This window comes from Haliotis cracherodii, unplaced genomic scaffold (genome assembly GCF_022045235.1).
Source record: "Haliotis cracherodii isolate W230 unplaced genomic scaffold, xgHalCrac1.p SCAF_5, whole genome shotgun sequence".
NCBI lineage: Eukaryota > Metazoa > Mollusca > Gastropoda > Lepetellida > Haliotidae > Haliotis > Haliotis cracherodii.
Genome location: NW_027266308.1, coordinates 46,125,762 through 46,146,854, shown reverse-complemented (window position 1 = coordinate 46,146,854; position 21,093 = coordinate 46,125,762). Strand labels below are relative to the sequence as shown.

Sequence of the window (21,093 nt, the reverse complement as noted above, 5' to 3'; positions counted from 1 at the left end):
GGCCATAACATGCCATGCCTATTGACCAAAATGACTTTAATGAATACTGGTTTTCATGGCATGGACATATTTACCTTTCATTACAATACCAAAGTGCAAAGTGTCCCTGTTTTGTCTAGGGCGTGCATTCATTGATGCTTCTACAGATCATAAGTGATCTTTGAACAACTGGATAGTTCCACAAATGAGGTTGTGCAGAACCGAGAGTACTCTCATTGTTCCCGTGTGGTATTCAGCTATTTATTGTCCGTTATTGTGTCCAAATGGTAATTTCATGAATGTTAGAATTAGATTTCATATATTAACCTATAGAAAGAGAAGCATCTGTGCCAAGCATACATCATGGTGTATCGTTCCCCTCCTCCCGAATATCAAATGGTTATTCCCTAAAGGCAGGCATAGGTGGGCAATGTGCCCATTAAAATCCATGTACTACCTCTTAACTGTGCTATTCATCTGGATGCTGTTATGAACCAAAGTGAGCTGTTTTCACCCGTACCAACACCCTTTGGGAGTATTCGTCAGGCTCATCATATCATTCGATCGCCAACGCCTAAAGATAACTCTCTAGTTATCAATGTTTTTGAGGCAGCGAAGCGTACACTTTCTGAACCAGCTTGTAAGAAAGAGCCAATTTCAGTTGGTATTTTGAAAAAGCTTGTTCATTCTGAAGTTAACTCTAGATGTTTGAAAGATAATACAGATAATGATATGAAACGTATAATATCAATCATTATGTCTTTCATTGCATATGCAGGTTTCGTGAGATTACCTGTTAAGCCCAATGGAATCTGTTTCAGCGGATAATTGAGACTAATTGCTCTCTCACGCAATATTGCTGATGCTTTTTGATAAAACCTGTGGTCTCATGTGTCGAAGACTAAAGTTGGACAAAATCTAAGAAGACACGTAGACCATTTCTAAAGATCATGCATGTATAGCATTTTCTATTTTTAGTTTCTGCGATGTGATATGCCTAAAGACATAGAGGTTCTCGTGTTCTTGTGTTCAGGTTCAGATGAACTTTGTATTTGGTATCCCTGATATCACACATTATATCTACTATTATATCGATTTATACTACCTTAATTTGGCCATGGTTATTTAAATAGGTTGTGATGTTGTCTTCTGTCATTCCAGTCCACAGAGTAAAAGTGTTGATGAGAAACTCATTTCTCCCTTTGGACCATCCTTGTATGACAACTTGTTCCAGAATCATCGGTGTCAGGAGATCTACCTGAAATCGATTGTTTCAAATGTCTTGTTGCAATCTGTGGCAATACAAAGCCATGTCGAATTTAGAATTTCAAACACGTAGCAATTTACTTCAAAACGCATTTCTTTAAAAATCAGAAGCCTTGATGTTTTTTCTGAATATATTTGACAACATATTTACAAAAAAATGTCATTTTATTTTGTTTGTTAAATCGAAAGTAAGAGCAATGCCCTTCACTGTGGTTTCTAAGATGTACCTGTATGTAAGGATCTGTATCTCCCGACTGAGCACACCATCCCGTGGCTCTGTTTAGTCTTGCTTGATATCCATAGTAGCCCTCAGCACTAGTTGAAGAACTGAACTGGAAATCTTTAACATCACCAGTCCTCACACCAAGGGATTTTCCACAGCCGGTTGCTTTGAACAATGATTTGGATATGATCGTGTTTAAACAACCTTTGCCATAGATAGTCCTTATTTACTCATTCATGGATCAACGTTCTCTTTGAGAAAGTAAAATAAAAGGAACTATGTATTTAGAACTTTTATATCCAACACCAATATGATATTTGTGGGCTGTAAACATGCTATTGGACACTTTCGTTAAGTTAAAAGTTCAGAATGACAAACCACCTGTTCAGACCCTCTGTTCAAACCTCCCCCGGGTGTAAACCGCAGTGTCGCGAGACGTACCTCCCTCCATATCATCGGTTCTGATACAAATGATGCCATGGGGAATATGGTGAGAGACCGTGCACGATAGTTTAGAAGTGAACCGCTTCAAAACCTAGTCTTCGAAGAGGAGCTGGTTACTGATTTCCTTTCCATCTAGGTTTAGCCAAGGTTGTCAGGATGTAGGGTTTACAGTGACAAGTTTATAATCACATAAGTATATCACCTGATCCCTGGTATAAATCTATCTCAACCTTGCTACAGCCATAGGATACTTCGATTGTATCCACCACATCCCACCTGTCGCATATTGCGATGGAGAGATTTGTGTCATGTTGGTGAGAGAGATATGTGTGGCAAATATGCATGTAGTTGAAAACATTTCAAAGCAGATTTATCATTAACGGTCTTGAATTTCCCTCCCTTAACCATGAACTAAAATTATGATCCATTATTTTATTTTTATATTAACCAATCAGAAACGGTTGCTGCTTGACTGGTATCGAGATTTGATATAATTTCAGATACAGCGACAAAACCATATCCATATTCAGATCACCTACAGTAAATCCTATGTCTGAGACATTATTTGTGAGTTGTGATATCCACATTTAGAATTGTGTAACCATTTTTTGCATTTTGCAGACGTAGTTCCGATCAAAACTAGATCGTATTCATCGAAAAATCTTCTAAAAAATGAATAAAACCAAAGAAATAATGTATTTTGAGTTTCGTCAAATACTACTAATAAATATTTTTGCAGAGAAGCTACACTCACTGACCTGCACCTTCAATGTCATCCAAACACGTTTGGTTAGAAAAATCATTCATTTTTCACGAGGGTCCTTCAAATCCATTCATGAATACTCAAGCTATCCAATAACATGTAAGAACATTACTTAACATTATTGCATACTAAAGGTATTACACATACGTTGTCTTCATACCACTCTGACACAATTGACACATTCATAAATTATACTAAAAGTATCGTGTACTGCAACTTTTTTACATCTTGTTAACACTGAGTGATCTTGACCTTGAATGTCAGACACATTTCTCAGTGTTTTATTGGAGGTCTCTCAGGTATGAAGTCTGAATCAATTGTCATAAGAGGGGGCGCTGGGATAGCCGAGTGCTTAAAGCGCCCTTGTTTCTCGCCGAAGGCCAGTGTTAGACTCCCCACATGGGTACATGTGCGAAGCCCGCCGTGATATTGGCGGCGTAAAACCATATTCACTCACTCTGTCATAAGCGTGTGGTTGGAAAAAACATAATGCCGCGATTTGAGCAATCAATGGGGGCTATATATTTACCAACTTCTCGGTAGAGACCACGTTGCGCACTGACAGATAAACATACCTTTGCCTCTGATAACAATTTCTGAGGTTTCAAACATTGAAAAGACGTTCTCATTGTTGTCAGGATCGTAGTGCACATAGTTTTGCAATGTGACAAAGGAACCAATCAATGGTCGGCGACATTGAAAGCGGAATAAGGTATTCCTTCCCAGGTTAAACGGTCCGTCACAACTGTAGGCTCCAAATGTGAGAAAATCCCATTGATTTCTGCTGACATACGTTATGAGACGGCGGGCGACATATGGATGCCAACCTATAAATAGAAGGACGCTATCTTAGTGGCATTTGATTGTCAGTTATTTTGAAACATTTCCCACTTGTGGATGGTATAGAATCATCAGTATATTTAAACATGCAAAAAGGTATTTTTATGTACACTTTAGAAGTGACACATCAGCTCGACACATCAGCGCTACAGCTCAACACATGAACATATTTTGTCACATTTCTTAACAACCCTATCTCCCATTTATGTCATAAAAGTTTATATAATTTAGATATTACTTGTGTCAAGATCAGAATACATGACTGATTTATAATCGTTACATCTATATATCCAAGGGATGATGGAGATACACTTGTGTCTCAGAAGATTAATTAGCGCAGCAAGCGGAGGACTCAAATATTCACAGTAGTTTCCAAGTTTCAACTAAACAGGTCGGCAACAAGGTCTTACCGCGATTTCTTCTGATAGTTATTGACTGGATCTCGTAATCTTCATTGAAGTTTACTTGTACCCAGGGTTCTACAGTGGGCCGTGCAACAAGAAGGGATCCTACAAATATATCTTCGTATTTGTATTGGTGAAATGTATTACGAAATTATAGCTAATGGTGAATATGCTGTTCAAATGTTCCCAGGTGTAATAGCAATCTTTCTGCTCCTTTTTGTCGATGATGTCATTTAGGTATCAGATTCTATTGTAGGACTACAAATGCAACTTAACAATTTAGAATGTTGCACCAAAGAGCGAAAACTTTATATTAACTACAATAAGACAAATATTGATATTTTCAGAAAGGGGTCCGGAGGTATAGGATTTAAACATCTCGTAACATTTTGTTTGTTTGTTGTTTAAAGGCGCATTCAGCAATATTCCAGCTATAGGACGTCGGTCTGTAAATAATCGTAGACAATCGAGTGATAGATATCATAAGCATCTATCCACGCAATTGGAAAACAATGACTGACATGCATGAACCAAGTCAGCGAGCCTGATCACCCGATGGCAGATACCGGTGATATCTCAACTCCAAAATTAGATATTTGAAATGCTGGTTTAATATTCTTGGAATGCATTAAGGGTGAATCCCAAAACTTGCTTATGATATGCTTGTACATTTAGATAATGTGTGCAAAGTAACATGTTTTCACGCGGCAACGGCTTTGTATGGTTAAATGGAACAGTTTGGGTGTTAAAATGGCATTCCACTCCAGAAAACAGTTCACGATATGACTTGAAGAGAACCTTTGAAATCGCCTTAATCAACCATAAAGACACATTATTGTATCAACGTTAATAAGAAACATTTAGACGTCCATTTAATCAATTTAGGCTTGAATTGTTAAAATCTCATGACAAATTAAGGAAGAAAATTGTCCACTGTAAAATCGAATAGGTTATGCCTAGTTCGTTACTCACCTAAAGAAAATAAAACCACTTCACCTTTGTACGTCATTATTATTCTGACCAAAGAAATAAGTTTATACCAGAACAATATATGTCGAGTTATCCTATACCTGCTTTAAGTTTACTTCTCGCTTCAAGAGATGATGTTGCAATACAAAACTGGCTTTATATGACAAATCAGTTATTCCTCTCAGAAATGAACTGTTTAAAACATATATATGAAAACATAAAACTATGTACTTATATGTAACTCCTAAATATAATGGCCGGATGCTTTCAATGCAATATATATCTATGACTTTTGACTTGGACCTTTTTTTACCTGTCAAATGACGAACTATGTTTGCAATTGGATTTTGTGGAAGGGTGGGGGGAGATCGATACACCCCCCTGTCTATGACGTTTGGTAGGTCGTCAGAGGAATCTGTAAATGTTAAAAAAATTAATTGCATCATTTTTATTATTAACATAATATTAAAAACCCTTGACCTACTCATTTGTCAACTACATGGCGTGTTCAACCACAATATGTAATAAAATATATTTTACAGAATATCCTTGACACTTCCATGGCAAATTGTTAAACTCCAAATGTCAGATATGCGACATGGAGAATACAAACAGCTCCACATAATTAACATAATACATTTTTTTATAAAGACACATATAGAACACAGTGTAATACAGTTTGCATGGACAATTGTTTCATATTGTGTTTCTACAAAGATTACATAATCCTTTGAAAGTCATCTACCAGTGTCATCGATCCCAAATGCATGGATCGATGCTCATGATATGAATCCCTGGATTGTCTTGTCCAGACTGGATTATTTACAGACCGCCGTCATATAGCTGGAATATTGCTGAGTGCGGCGTAAAACAACAAACCAAACAAATTGAGTGACCAAGAGACTTCGACTTGACGGTACAATCTTTAACAATTTGACCACCCACAATCTCTCTATTCTCTTTTTGTAAGTTTGTTAATATTCATCTATAGTTCATCATCTTTCAGCCGGAAACCGTTATTAGTGCAATTCATGTGAATTTACCATCTGTTGTATGTTGTTTTGTTAAATGCAATTTAAACATTACGGTAAACGACGAGTGGGAGTTTACCCTAAATAAAACACAGCGGGGGATCAAACCATGAGGGGCGCAGCAAGTCGTATATTTCTTTAATGAGATATCAACGTTATGTACAGCATCTTTTTAATAATGAGTCCCTGAATAAAATCCGACCTCGAAAATGTCAAGTCTATTTTACAAACAGGTGGGTTAAGGTATTTTCCGCATATTTTCACAATTCTCACGTCGAATATGTCTACATGTTCTCCTTAAAAAGAATTGTCATATCTCTGCCACTTTTGGATGCGATCGTTCAGCCACTGCATATATCTGCGTAGCCCAGCTCATCTATGGGGAAGAACTTACTGGACACTTCCCTTTAACAAGATAACGTCGTCCACTATATGACGTCATCAAGTTCAAAAGCAAACTACTTCAACGTTTTAAGTTAACAATTGCAAAGTAAAAATGTACAGGGCGACAATCCATACAAAAAATGTGTGACAGTCTAATATACCGCAATACTGATTTCTGAATCAGAATCGCAGCGCCACTTTAATAGCTCTATATATGCATATCTTTGAAAAGGTGATACAATTGTTGGTTTGTTTGTTTGTCGTTTAACGCCTCAATATTCAAGCTATGTGACAGCGGGATATAAGAAAGTGACAACTTACCACATACTGGAATGTCACAATAACGCCATGTGTCGTTTTTGACACAGTATGGTCTGTCTAGGGTAAACACTGCATGCCGGCAGAAATTCTCGTCGAAAACCCCTAAATAATGATGTAATACTTCTTTTATGTGGGAAGAACTGTTGTGCCATGGATCACAGGGTCGACCTCCGGCGGTGACGTTGACCCAGCCTCTGTAGGACGCACCCCTGTCCTCACTGTACATACACTCGCGGTGTTCTGTAAATACAAAGAGAATGTTACGACATATTATACCAAATGTGAGCGTCAGTCTCATTCGTTTTTACATTGTCACCTTAAACTTTCATATATTTTTTCACATTTACCACACAAATAAATCGAAGATCGCAGTAATTTAGTCTGAAATGCTTCATTGAACATGTCATTATAATTTTATGAATAAACTTTGTCCTGCGCTCATACTTAAATAAATTACGGAATTATTCAAACGCATATTCAAAGATATTGTTAACAGAGCACTTAAATATGCCTTAAGTGATCTCATATTTAGAAACAAATCTCAGTCATACCAGCTCAGATTAACTGAAATGCAAAGTCAGATACAAAGACTGTCGCGCAAAAGATATTATACACCCGTGAAACAAACGAGAAATACTTAATCGATGGTGATGTATTTCACACGGGTGTCATAGTTGTTTTTTGGAACTTAAGTTTGCAAAGTTTCGGCGACCATTTACAACCAAGTAACGTTTTGATAACGTTTGTAATTATTTGGTCAAATCCATTTTTCAAATGTATACTTTCTTTTGCACGGAACTTTACACACACTAGACCGGTTTATGAACGTCTCTATACGTGACACTATTACTAAAACCTGTAAAAGGTATCTCCGCAGTAAGCTATAACCCGCCGGAAATGATTGTAGATTTGTCCTAGGTAAGTAACGTCATCAGTGGTCATGCTCAGGCCATGGCTATAAATCGCATCCGGATACAATCTTCACAAAAGACATTGGCAAGAGAGAAAAAATATAGTTCAAACTTCCTTATCGTTGTGATCTCGTAGTCGAAAAATATTTGCCTGAAAGGTGACGGTTTTGAAACAACATCCCTGCAGGTATCGATAATTTCATTGCATCTTAGTCAAATAACTATTGCGTTTTCGCGAACACCTGGTATCGTCACTATTTGACCCGGAAGTGGATGTCAAAGGAGATCATTCCAACCACTACAACGACTAACAACAACGTTTCACGAGGAGACGGTTAAGGCCAATACTTTCGTGGAAAATAGAAGGATAATATTAGCACACACCTGCCAAAAGAGAAGATTTGATTTTATGAGAAACAAAAGAATACATTGGTAAAGGCTAGGAACAAACCCAAGATGTTTAAAAAACACCTTTAAGACAATGTAGATGTACCTCAAGAATATCCAAAGCCACATACCCTAGATCAGAAGCTTGGATATTTTTAAAATCTTCTAAGTATTGAATAAATGGTAACTTTCTTTGATTGCAAGCATCCATGTGCTCCAACTAATCATCTTGTGTTCGAATGAATGATGGTCTTTCTGATTATTTTCACTTGTAATGTCTGAACTAGTTAGGGAAGTGTTTTGAGCCCAAAACGTTTTGTTACCTCACAGTGATGGCATATTTGATACTAGTGAAATGTCACATCTATTTGCATTATTATACGCAGGCAGCGTATCATATGTTGCGGACAGTGCCACGAAAGAAAATCGTCGTTCTTGTATCTTTCTGTGTATCCACTGGAATGGAAGTAAATTTAAAGACAACTAAAATTAAACAAAAAATGGAATATTGAAAAGCTGCGAAAAATGGTATTTCTGAGAAGAAAGAATTTAAGTTGTGAATTTTTATACATTTTTTGGAACAGTTTTCGTGGAGCAAAACATTCATTAGTCTGAAAGCCCATGCAAACAATCAATGAGAATTATCAACTACTATCAAAAGTAAAATGGATAGCTATCATTCCAAAATGGCTTTAAAATATTTGGCAGTGTTGTGCCGATCTTGAGTTAGGGAGCTGAAGATTAGGGAACATCGTGCAACTTATTTCAAAATGTCCACACATGTATACTGAACCGCAAAAGAAACGTCACCATGGATAGATATATGAGAAACCTTATTTGTCCAAACACTGCAAACATACTATGAGAAATAATAAAAAGATGAAACTTGGCAAAAGTGATCATCAAGGTTGAAATTAAAGTGTCAAATGTTCTTAAAGTGAAACACAACACTAGTCTCTGAGAAAATGGCATCACAAGTCAGTATCTCGTGTGTCCGCCATGTGCATTGATGACTGCCATGCAACGTCGATAAATGGAATGGATGAGGCGGTTGATGGAAGCCATAGGCACTTGAGCCCACACTCTGAGGAACGCCTGATGCAGTTCAGCTGCAGTTGTCGGCCTTGGTCGGACGTCATTCAGCCGTCTTTGAATCTCGTCCCACAGGTGCTCAATGGGATTTAAATCGGGACTGAGGGCAGGCCACTGCACGGTCATTCTGCTGGAGGAAGTCTCCTGTTGCTCTCTCGGTGTGGTCACGGGCGTTATCATGCTGAAACTCGTGGTTGCGGCGACGTGCCAAATGAGGTATGGCGTGTGGTCTCAAGACTTGATCAATGTACCGAGCTGCTATGACACCATTGCCTCTCCCTGGACCTATGTTCTGGAAGACCACAGGACCGACCCTCTGTGCAAGACCAATTCCACGCCACACCATGATGCTCGGACCACCCCACGAGCTTGTCCCAACAACACAAGAATCCGAATAACGTTCCCCACGGCGTTGCAAGACTCTCTCTCTCTCTCTCTCTCTCTCTCTCTCTCTCTCTCTCTCTGCTGTTGAGATACAGTAACGGCTCTCGTCTGAGAAGAGGACTCTTCTCCGCTGCTGGTGGAGCCAATACTGGTGCTGTGTTGACCACTGAAGACGGTCCTGGCGATGGCGTGGTGTCAGAATGGGTCCTCGGTGTGGCCTGTGACAGAGGAGGTGTCTGCTCGTCAATCGTCGACGCACGGTGTCCCCACTAATGTGTCGCTGGTGTGTCCCCATGGTCTGTCGAGCAGTTTCCGCAGCAGTAACAAAGCATCTTGAAGATGCTCTCGCACAATCTGACGACCCTGGCGTCGGGTGGTGACCCTCGGTCTTCCACTACGTGGTCGGGCATCTGTAGTGTTGGTGGTCTTGTACCGTTGGTGGAGTCTGTATATGGTCCTTACGTGGACTAGAAATGCATTGGCTACTTGCCGGGCAGTTTGTCCAGCTTGCAGTCGTCCAAGGGCATAGTGTTGCTTATTTCTTGTCAACCTTGGCATGTGGTAGCAATTCAATAACGAATGAATGTTATCCGATCTGGGTGGATTTTTATAGGGCAAGAAATGGGGGAACGCATGTTCATTTCAATTTGCACGGAACTCACGTGCAACGGGTTACCATGGCCGTTGCCCTGAAGCGTTTTGGCGATCGGTTTTATTTTCATTTGCTTTGGGTTTTTTTCATCAAATTTCATTTTTCCAGACAAGGTAATGTTAAATTTTAGAAAATTACCCAGATATCTAAATGACAACTTTTCAAACAACTTTACTTGGGGTGACGTTTCTTTTTCGGTTCAGTATATATATATATCCTTCTGTAAACAGATTACAGATGGCACAGATTACGTCGTCAAGCCTTCTTAAATGCTAACACAGAGCGATGAAGTAGACAAAGTGACATGGACTACATCAATTAAACATACGTTGTTCAGTTTAAGTTGTGGACTGGTCTGGATACATAGAGGTTACGCCCAGTGTTGTGTACAGGAAGTTGACAGATTTCGAGGCGAAAGTGTCATGGTGTGGGGTGCTTTCTGTGGCAATGCACGTTCCAGGCTTCTTGTCATCCGTGGCAACCTCGACGCTGCTGCTTACCGACCAGGTACTGGCACCAGAACTTCTGCCTTTTATGGCAGCACATGGACCCGGTTTGATCTTCCAACACGACAATGCCAGACCCCATAAAGCAATTTTGACAAGGAATTTCCTTCAGAATGCGGGGGTCAACGTCATGGACTGGCCGCCAAGGTCTCCCGACCTCAATCCCATCGAACACGTCAGGGATGCTCTTGGCAGAAGTCTGCGCACTCTCCAGAACCAACCACAGAATTTGCAAGATCTTGGCACCATTTTGCAGCATCAATGGCGTCGTCTTCTCAATCATGTCTTCACAAGCATCACAAGGTCCATACGGAGGCGTTGTGTGGCAGTTGTCAACGCACATGGTGGCCATACACGCTACTGAACTTGTGTGCCATCAGATTCTTGTGTTTGGGACTTATGATTTAAACTGTTGATGTTATTACCGAATACCGTAGGTGCTTGGAACAAATTATGGTTACCACCGTTAATTAAAATCCTTCTTTGGACATTAATGATTAAAAATTACCTTCTCTGATACATTTGTCCGTTGTATATCATATATGGGATTACTTTTTAAAATGTGAAGTTTTTAATTTGACTCAGTATAGTTGATGAATAAAAGTTATCACGCGAGTGTGTTTGGGGATAGTAACTATCCTGCATTAGGAATAAACATTGTATTTAGCGAGCCTAGGCGAGGTAAATACATACTAGTGTTTATTCCTAAAACAGGATATTTACTATCCCCAACAATACAAGCGTGATAACCTCTTTATCATATAATGTCATTCTTTAATACTCTGCTACAAACTCGCTTTCCCTCTCTCACAAACATTACCGAAACATTGCGAGTTTTCCTGGAATGCGCGCATTAATATTTATTACGTCACAGGGTAAGTGATGTGTCAGTCGGACAGTGACAGTAGCCAATATAGTTACAACTGAAATCTGTTTCATATACATATACGGAAAACAACAATTGTTTTTGATTGCCTTTCGCGGCAATCCATCGGTCTGTCTGCTAGAGTAACTGCCCTTTGTCAAAGGGAAGCTCCTCTAACCCTAGTCTATGAGACGTCACGGCCACGGTCAGACGTTGTTGATAGTCGGTCTGTCCTGTCATAACGTTAAGAAGTGTAGTCAGATGTACACACAGCGACTAAACGAATCAAGGTAACAATTCAAACATATTTCGGCCAAATCCAACTATTTTAATTTGTGGAGAAGGTTTCAAGCCGCAGAGGTCTACAAGCACAGATACGGATACTGATCCCGCTTGGCTAGGCCTCGTGCCCTCGCTAAATTGTTTCGAAATTTATATCTCCAAAGTTGCCAAAACTTATAAAAATGCCTTAGCTAAGTCACAGTTAGACACTGATTTTCAGTATATTAGACTGTTCGTTTGATAATGATAGAAATTATCACTGTAGTTTATCCAGATTCCCGATGGTTAATTCTGATTCGATCGCCGAATGACGAGGGCGACGCCATGTTTGTTTATAAACAGCGAAAGTAGTCCCTACTTGACCTTTGATATTTGCATCTCTATCCGCATATGACCCCAACGGATATCGTTTTTTATCCGTTGGCTTTATCCTGCCGAGACACCTACCCATTATATGATAAAACAAGAAATCGGTGATAAAACTTTATTCCTAAATGAATTTCAGCAAAGATTATCAAATAATCTCTATTTAAGTTGGTATTTTTCAATGAAATTTTCTTCGAAATGTAATTACTGTGTTCGGTTCAAATCTACGTTGAAGCCCTCAACGCTATTTAACAAGTGACATTCCACAATACATTGCAATATATATTTCAAAGTTTAGATGTAATGATTTCCGTTTAAATGTGGACCTTGGAAGATTTCTGTGATTTCTGTTTGTCCAAAAACTGTAAATATATTGAATACGAATACCATGTGTTGTTTATATGTGAACGATATGCCGCTGTATGAAGAAAATATATCTCGCCACATTACATTGAATATCTTCTAGAATATATATATGGGTGTGTTATTAGCAAAACCCACCATATTAAGATATACCGTATACCTTTTTTCATGAATGAACTTGTTATATCCATGTTCTTTACTCAAGAATTCGTGGTTTATCATGCTATACTAATGTGTCTTGGGCTCTTACTGAATTACATAATCACAATAGTGGGGCAGCCAACAACGTATGTAGTTTGGCGTTTTTGCTTGATCTCACGGTTAATGACAACATTCACAACCGCGAAACTTACCATAAGCTTCATAGTAGCAGAAGGTGACGTTAAAGTAGTTCTCCGACTCCTCAGCCACAAAGCTTCCCTCCCCGCTCATCCAGGTCTTGTTGGAGGTCTTCACATAGGAGAACACTTCCTCTGTGACCACCATGTCGACAACTGCCTGGCACGCAACATCTGGAGATGGCTGTTAACGTACGAGAATGCATAAAATCAATGATGACTTCATGAGGAAGGAATAGGGAACACAGGGTAAAACATTATTCTTGATGTCTTGAAATGTATTAAGTAAATAAAGTTGCTCTATCCCTAATATGTAGCGTAATGAAGATAGTTTTGCCCACAGATATTATATGTAATAGACGTTATAATAGTTCAAAGAAATCAAATCTGTCATAATCGGAGCTGTAAACTGATCATCCTCGACTATGGCTAACTCGCGGGCTGTTCTGCCGGCACCCTATACGTTACGTAACAAAAAACGTTTTATACATATAAAACGCCACTAAACTGTATATTTTATGGTTAAAAAATTACATTTTATTATCCGTTAAGTGTGTGATAATCCATCATCAAATGTCGCAATAAATAGGATTTGAATTTAAGTATTTATATGAATTTGCTTCAGTTAAATCACGTGACTCAAGCATTCCACAGGTGCCTTGTGGGACCAACACATGAATACACAACCGAAGTGCTATGTCGCTGGTTATTGCGAGTTGGGGTGATATTCTGTCATGAAAGTTTGGTTACACAACTGACGTTAGCAGAGTACTGCGACGTGAATTGACGGCTTGGGGCGTAATATGGCATCGCCGTGGGACGAAAATGGCGGCGGACGAGCAACAATAAGAATACTATCCAATTTAAAGTCTTAAGAACCAATTTCAACGATCAATATTTGACATGGATATGCCATCTTGATTGGCAGAAATGATGGGACAATGTTCTATCACTATCACGCAAGATCACGAGGGGGGTAATTTGAACAGCGTCATGACGTTAGATGATTATGACGTAGGACAGTCGACGCCTTTGATCATTTAGTGAAGCATCTTAGAATCTAGATTAAAGCCAGCACCTGCTATGTACAACCATCCCAATACGGCTGTATCAGTGTGCGATTTAGAGTCTTGATGGTGTAAACTAAATTGAAATTGTACATAAGCGATGTAAACCTGTATCTTTTGCAAAAAGGGTCAACCTCTGAATATATTGTTGGCGGCGAATATAGCTAGATATCCATTATAATTTCCATTCCATGAATATCAAGTACTGTACAGGATTTTTCATGTGCCTGAAACAAGGTATGTTTAAAAGTGGAAGCACCATTACAAACACTCCAACCGAAGGTACGTTGAATGTCTTTCAGAGTGGGTTTAGTCAGTGCGCGATTTTGTCATTTGTAGAATGCAGAAACTGAAACAGTGGAAACAAAATTGGAACAAGACAAAAAGTGAGCATGGCTCGCTAAAACCCCCTACTTTGACTACAACATATTTCCAAGTTCAAATTACATGGTTAGAACGCTAGCCAGGAGTGACTACAAATTCCTGCCGGCGAGTACAAATTTCCACATTTTTTAACATTACAAGGGTATTTTATCTTTACCGAGGCCAGTAAAGCTTTTGAGTTTAGTTCTAACCTTGGTTCAAAACACGAAAAAAGCAACATTTCTCAGACTATCCTCTTATTGAAATCAAACTTTGCACTGCACCTCTCTTATTGGTATAGAAACTGTACCCCCAATTGGAAAAGAACCCATGAAGTAGTTTTTAAGTTATAGGTCGCACAAGTAGAAGTTAAAGTAAAAAAAATATTCAAAGTTAAGGTTAAGTCAGTGACCCGTGAAGATTCCGGGTTAGAATAGGTCTTCTGAAACCCATACTTGCCGTAAAAGGTGACTATGCTAGTCGTAAATGGCGACTAACAGGATCGGGTGGTCAAGCTCGCTGACTTGATTGATACATGTCATCGATCCCAATTGCGTTGATCGATGCTCATGATGTCAATCACTGGATTGTCTGGTCCAGACTCGATTATTTTACAGACCGCCGTCATATAGCTGGAATATTTTCTTTATATTAAACTGGGCGGCAAAAGAAAGTATAGGTCGAGTTCCATGATTGATAAAAAATAACAAGAAGAGGTTTTGTATATTATAATATAATCTAGGGAGGTAACAAATGATTGATCATCCACAGTTTGAATGAAATTGTGCAATCACAGGTAATATAAGCTCAAGGTAAACAATGGAGGGGTAAGAAATTTAATTTTCAAAAGTTGTCTGAAATGTCACCAAAAAGTTGTCAGACACACTACAAGTTCATTGTCGACACAGCTGCCTTCAATAGCGTGTATGACCTCCAGCTGCCTCAATGCATGCTGTGATACGCCGCCTCATCGATGACGTCAGTCTTCTGATGATGTGGACTGGAATCCGTTGCCACTCGTCTCTCAGGGCCTGTTGCAATTCTTGTCTGTTGACGGGAGGCTGATGGCGTGCTCTAATCTGTCTGTCAAGATGGTCCCACAGATGTTCAATAGGATTAATATCGGGTGAGTGGGCAGGCCAGGGCAAAACGTCAACGTTTTGCGGGTTTAGAAAGTTCCGAGTCAGTCTTGCAGTATGGGGCCTGGCATTATCGTGTTAAAACAATGTCCCCTGCTGGAGGTTTTGTAAGAACGCAAGCACAACTGGCTGCAACACTTGGTCTCTGTACTGCACAGCGTTCAGGTTTCCCTGTATAATCACCAAATCAGTCTACTGATCTCCACAAATACCGCCCCACACCATGACACCTCCCCCGCCGAATGGATGGACCTCTCGAACACACACCGGAGCCAAACGTTCCCCTTGCGTCGATAAACTCGTTCTCTGCCATCATTTCGAAACAAGTTAAACCGACTTCAGTAAACAGCACTCGATGCCTCGTCCTTATACGGAAAGACATTACTGTGCTTACCCTTTCTGATCTATAACACCACATATCTCCAATTGTACATTAGTAATAGTTTTTTTTATTCTATTTAATATTTATTTAAATGATTGGATGATTGATATGCATGATTAAATGGTTGATGTGCATTATATGCATGATTAAATGATTTAATATGCATAAAAATATGCAGTGCTATTGTCTCTAAATACGTGACTTATGACAATTTGCAATTGCGGGTGAAGATTCGTTCATTGTTCTTATCAAAGATTAATATGATCAAACACAAAGACAGCTGATCAAAGACATCAAAGATCCACATGATAAAAGCCAGTTGATCAACGACATCAAAGAATTGAGATCAAAGACGGGAGGGTGGGAGGTTCCTTTGTGACGTCATTGTGACGTCATGGATGGCTCAATGGCTGGATACTTCCACAATATCATCTACTCTTCTGGCAATTTGGACCTGTGATGCCCCCATTTCGGCCATACCGATTGCTCTCTCTCTCATCGCCTGTGACAGTCGTGGCATTTCTTTTGTGTGCTTTCATCACGTGTGGTTATACCCTGCAGCCGAACGCATTTATACAGCTAACATGCACGTGCAGTTTATTCCATAGGCGGGAAACCGCACGAGCGCCGTCAAAGGTGGCGCGTTCGGATGAGGTGTTTTTTTTGTACCTGTTCCTGAGCAGTCATATTTCCTATACCAACTTTCAACAAATTATCACTGTTTTAAGGAAAATTACAAATTGCCAACCTATACTTTCTTTTGCCGCTTAGTTTATTATTTTAACAAATAGTCTATTCCCTTCCACCGATTTACCCAACTGAACTAGAAATAAAGGTGACCAGTGAGACCGCTTCATCTGTTTTATATTTAGATCTGTGCATAAAGATTCAGAGTGACAAAACACTCTCCACAAGACTGTGTGACAAGTGGGATTACTTAAACTTTCCCTTCACGTCAGGCAATATTCCAGCAGCTCCAGCCTTTGGTGTTTACATTTCACAACTTTTGAGATACAACCGAGCATTCTCTTTCTACCAAGATTTCAAAGAGTGTCATACGACTCTTGCTCAGAAGTTGTTTGATCAAGCTTACACATTCTAGGCCTCAGTAAAGCTTTCAAAAAGTTTTAAGGTTGACATGTGGAGGTCATTTCCAAATTTGACGCTTCAGTGACAAAAATTATGTCCCATGCAATTCCCTATTTTGACTTGTACCATATGTTCCCATGTTTTCTTCGGAGAACAACTGACGTGCCTTTGCATGTGTTTGTGACGGGTGCCACCAGAGGGGTAGGATACACTCCCCTTTTCACGAACACCTGGTATCATTACTATTTGATAGTGATTATATAGATTAGTATAGTGATTCATAAACACATGCTCATGATATAGTCTGAATTATACAATCTTCACACTGCAAGTCTATAGGTGTTTAAAGTGTTCGCGAAGTTTGAAAAGTATCTATGTAGTTGTTTTTAAGTTATAGGTCACACACAGAAATGTCCACTAAGGACGGACGGAAGTCCTTGGTAACTATATACCCCCGCCCTTTTAGGTCGGGGGTATAATAAACCTATCCAAAGTATGCCACTGACAAGACATCAAATAACATAACCATTATATGTAAGCATCACTAATTGTTGGTTCAAAGACATTGACATGAGTGACATGTCAAATAATGTACCATATTTAAGGCCAGTATGTGAACTGAGGAAGAAATCTAAAACCACGCATCAGTACTTTCAACTCTTGGTTTGACTTTAAAATCTGAAGACATATCCATTGCTCTTTTGTATAAGATTCAGGTTTAATTCCGTCAAAACACGACAAACTTACGAAAAAACTTCATTTCTATCGTCAGAGGTTCAGGACAATTTGTCCAAAATAAAACCAGATGTCAACTGCTTTTTACTGAAAAAGAATATGCAAGATGCTGGACTTCCTCTTAGATAACACTTATATGAAATTTGGTGGAAAGGGTTTCTAGGCATCCGCATGGGCACCAATTGTATTTGCCTCCTTGTCTATTGATGAATACATGTTGGTATTTCTGTTCGGATTGTCAAAATGAAAATATGGGAATTTGTCTTAGAAGTCTAATTTTAGCTTCGGGTATATCAATGAGGCGAGGAGGTGAGATGGGGTTCAACGTCGCGTCCAAGATTACTGCATTTCTATAGCGACGTGCATGCACGTGTGTGTGTGCGTGCGTGCGTGCGTGCGCGCGCGCGCGCGTGTGTGTGTGTGTGTGTGTGTGTGTGATTGTACTTGTCCGTACTGATGCCGATTCATAGTGCTAGCTCAATGAAATACCATGCCGCAGTTTAACATGAATACCCCACTCAGACACAGTATACTGACTCCGAGCCGACCAGTACCTGTTAATGCCGAGCGCCAGACACGCGGCCGGGTATCGAACCCCGGACCTTCCGCTCTCAGGGCGGACGCTCTACCACTAGACCACGGAGGCGGTCGTTAATCAATGATCTGCTATCGTTCAATAATAGCCAATTCCCTTCCACTGACAAAAAGACCAATGAAACTTCTTAATCAGAAGTTGTTTGAATACAAAACCATATCAGCTCATGAATAAAGCTGAGGTAAGGAGCTTAAATATTCAAAATCATTTACTTTCATTAGGTAGAACGGAAATGTTGTAGGCAGTGTAATGGTGTCGATGTCATCATCGTCCCTGCAGCACAGTGTCAACTGTATTTCCGAGCCTGTGATGTCGGGAACCACGCCCCCTGTGTCTTCCGCCCACACTTTATAGTCGGGCAAGGTGAGTAGCCCCTCCTGGAATCCTGTGGAAATGGTTGAATTATCTTTAGCTCTGCAAGTTATGGAATCCAGTGTATTAGGCAAATTCGGTTCAGTAAAATGTTCAAAATATGTTCTGTTAAACATTCGGCAATCTGAGACAAATATATGAAAATACATTGTTCCAGTAAACAGTGGACAACATGTTGCAACATGTTTTATGTGGAGTATATGCTCGAAAGTGTTGTCGTCTTCATGAAACTATATAAATACCATCTGGACACTGTCCCCCACTTCCTTTAAACAAGCAATACCGCCCGTCAGGCCATGAGACGTTAACAGCTGAATCAGTCCTTGAACAGAAATTGAACTGGAAGTGTTGTTTGTGATAAGGCCCCAACATCCGGAAACGTTCTGGAAACCATTGTCGATAATTGGTTTCCATTTTCAGAGTTAGGTTGATATGGCCAAGATTCCAGCCGTGGCTCTCCGGTTCCGGGCATCCAAACACCGTTGACAGTAGGCTGTAGGAACCAGCTGGCCATGAGCTGCGTTGCATCTCTAAGATATATAAAATGTGTTGAAGATAAACACAAAGGATTTGCGATATTAACATTTACAAATAATCGCTTTGATATAGGTACACTTGTAATAAACCATGCCAACAAGAATTATTTTTTCTGAGGAGCCGTAACCACACATTTGCCACTATAACACAGCTTGATAGACACTGGTCATTTTAACGGTAGACCTGCTTTATAAAAAGAAAATACATTCCGTAATCAACAGGGCTTTTGTTTCCCAGAATCTAAGAGAGTTCGGATTTCAATAATGATAGTATCCCACTGTTTAATGGATGTTATCATTTGTTAAAACTGAAAGTAACTCAGAAATATTCATATTCATATTAGTTGCTGTATTTGGCGACTGACATTATAACATTTGGGGATATGACATTTAAACAAGTAGTTGGTATCTCCATGGGTAAAGGGTGTGCCCCAATCCTAGCTAATCTGTTTCTCTTTGCATAGAATTCAAATGTTTTGTACTTCCTGTGTTAAATCAAAGAAAGGATAAGTTGCCAAAACGTTGAACCTCAGATTAGATTAGATTACCACATTTCTTTCAACAATGCCAAGGTAAATCAGTATCTTCACCTAATGTATCCACCAGTGTTGGAAATCAAATCAGCAGCTGAGAATCGAACTTCAATGTCCTATGTGAATCGGTTCATAGAAACCCCGATGATGGCAAGAGGGATGATTCGATTTTGGAATGCCCCTTTATGTCGAGCAATATACCATCAGCTCGAGGTTATGGCGTCGTTTTAAGACTGATCATTTTCTTGCATTGGTGTTTTATATTCACACCACCTTACTCACCGGCACTTACATCAATTGATTGGGTGGTCAGGCTCGGTGCTTGATACCCCAGCGTCGTACGCTGACGGAATGGATCATTGCTCATAATAGCAATCACTTGATTGTTTTCAAGCCGCCGCCATATGGCTAGAGTATTGCTGTGTGCTGCATTAGGCAACCGTTAAAGGAGGATATGCTTACACATTTTGAGAACATCTGGTGTCATCAATGCTTTTCAGTGACCCATTCATATACTTTTGTTTGTTTGTTGTGTAACGACGCACATATCAATATCCCAGCTATATGACATCGGTCTGAAAATAATCGAGTCTGGACCAGACATTCCAGTGATTGACATCATCGACCTACGCAATTGGTATACGATGACATGCGTCAACTCATAAGCGAGCAAGCATGACCACCTGATCTCGTCAGTCGCCTCTTACGACAAGCCTAGTCGCATCTTTCGGCAATTAAGGGTTGCCGAAAACCTATTCTCTATCCGGATCTTCACGGGTCTTTTCATTACTTTTTTGCCATTTTCACCTTTTGAAATCTGTTTCAGCAAATTTTCTAGACTGATAATTCTCTGGCGCTGATTTGTAGGAATTAGCTTACCAACACCACACAATATCCCGGTGTAGCCTTGACGACAGATGCAATGGCACATAGCTTGGTCAGGGGTCCCGCCATTTGAGCAACTAAGTCCAAAGCACCCTGCAGTATCAATTAGAATGAGTAAATTTGTATTGATATAAAATATTTTTCACTCTTAGAAAAGCAACTAGCGATGTGTCTTGACAATTATTATTACGTAATTCGTGTAGCTGTTTGAACAAGTCCGGACTAATGCCGTTTTATAGTTTTATGTCCAACTGAGATACCATGCTTAACACGAACACCCCACTCAGACACAGTGTAGTGACTCCGAGCCGACCATTCCTTGTTTTAGCCTCTTAACGCCGAGAGCCAGGCATGGTAACAACAAGTACCACCTTTCACACCCTTTGGTATTACGCGGTCGGGGATCGAATCCACGACCTTCCGCTCTCCGGGAAGACTGAAATCTATTCTTCAGACAACGGAGGCGGTAGAAATAAACTCATGAGTACATGATTATATTTTCTTTATTTACGTGCCAAGGATACATTCATTTTAATAATAAATTTAAACTTTGTAGAAAGTTGGTATGACGCAATATAGATATACATTTTGCATTACATTGCATTCACTTCAGGAAGACCCGTATCT

At 39.7% G+C, this 21,093-nt stretch overlaps 1 protein-coding gene across 1 annotated transcript in view; it reads right to left on the bottom strand.

Annotated features, from left to right (window-relative positions):
- Positions 1-20,480, bottom strand: part of LOC139443712 (uncharacterized) — a 39,757-nt gene extending 19,277 nt beyond the window's left edge. The window contains exons 1-10 of the mRNA XM_071224646.1: positions 20,461-20,480; positions 18,755-19,042; positions 18,353-18,525; positions 12,786-12,954; positions 6,625-6,864; positions 5,202-5,303; positions 3,926-4,024; positions 3,251-3,502; positions 1,473-1,633; positions 1,085-1,237 (exon numbers count right to left, since the gene is read on the bottom strand). Coding sequence (XP_071080747.1) covers positions 1,085-1,237; positions 1,473-1,633; positions 3,251-3,502; positions 3,926-4,024; positions 5,202-5,303; positions 6,625-6,864; positions 12,786-12,954; positions 18,353-18,525; positions 18,755-19,040 — 1,635 coding nt within the window. The 5' untranslated portion in view covers positions 19,041-19,042; positions 20,461-20,480. The remainder of the gene's footprint in view (positions 1-1,084; positions 1,238-1,472; positions 1,634-3,250; positions 3,503-3,925; positions 4,025-5,201; positions 5,304-6,624; positions 6,865-12,785; positions 12,955-18,352; positions 18,526-18,754; positions 19,043-20,460) is intronic.
- Between the last annotated feature and the right edge of the window lie 613 nt (positions 20,481-21,093).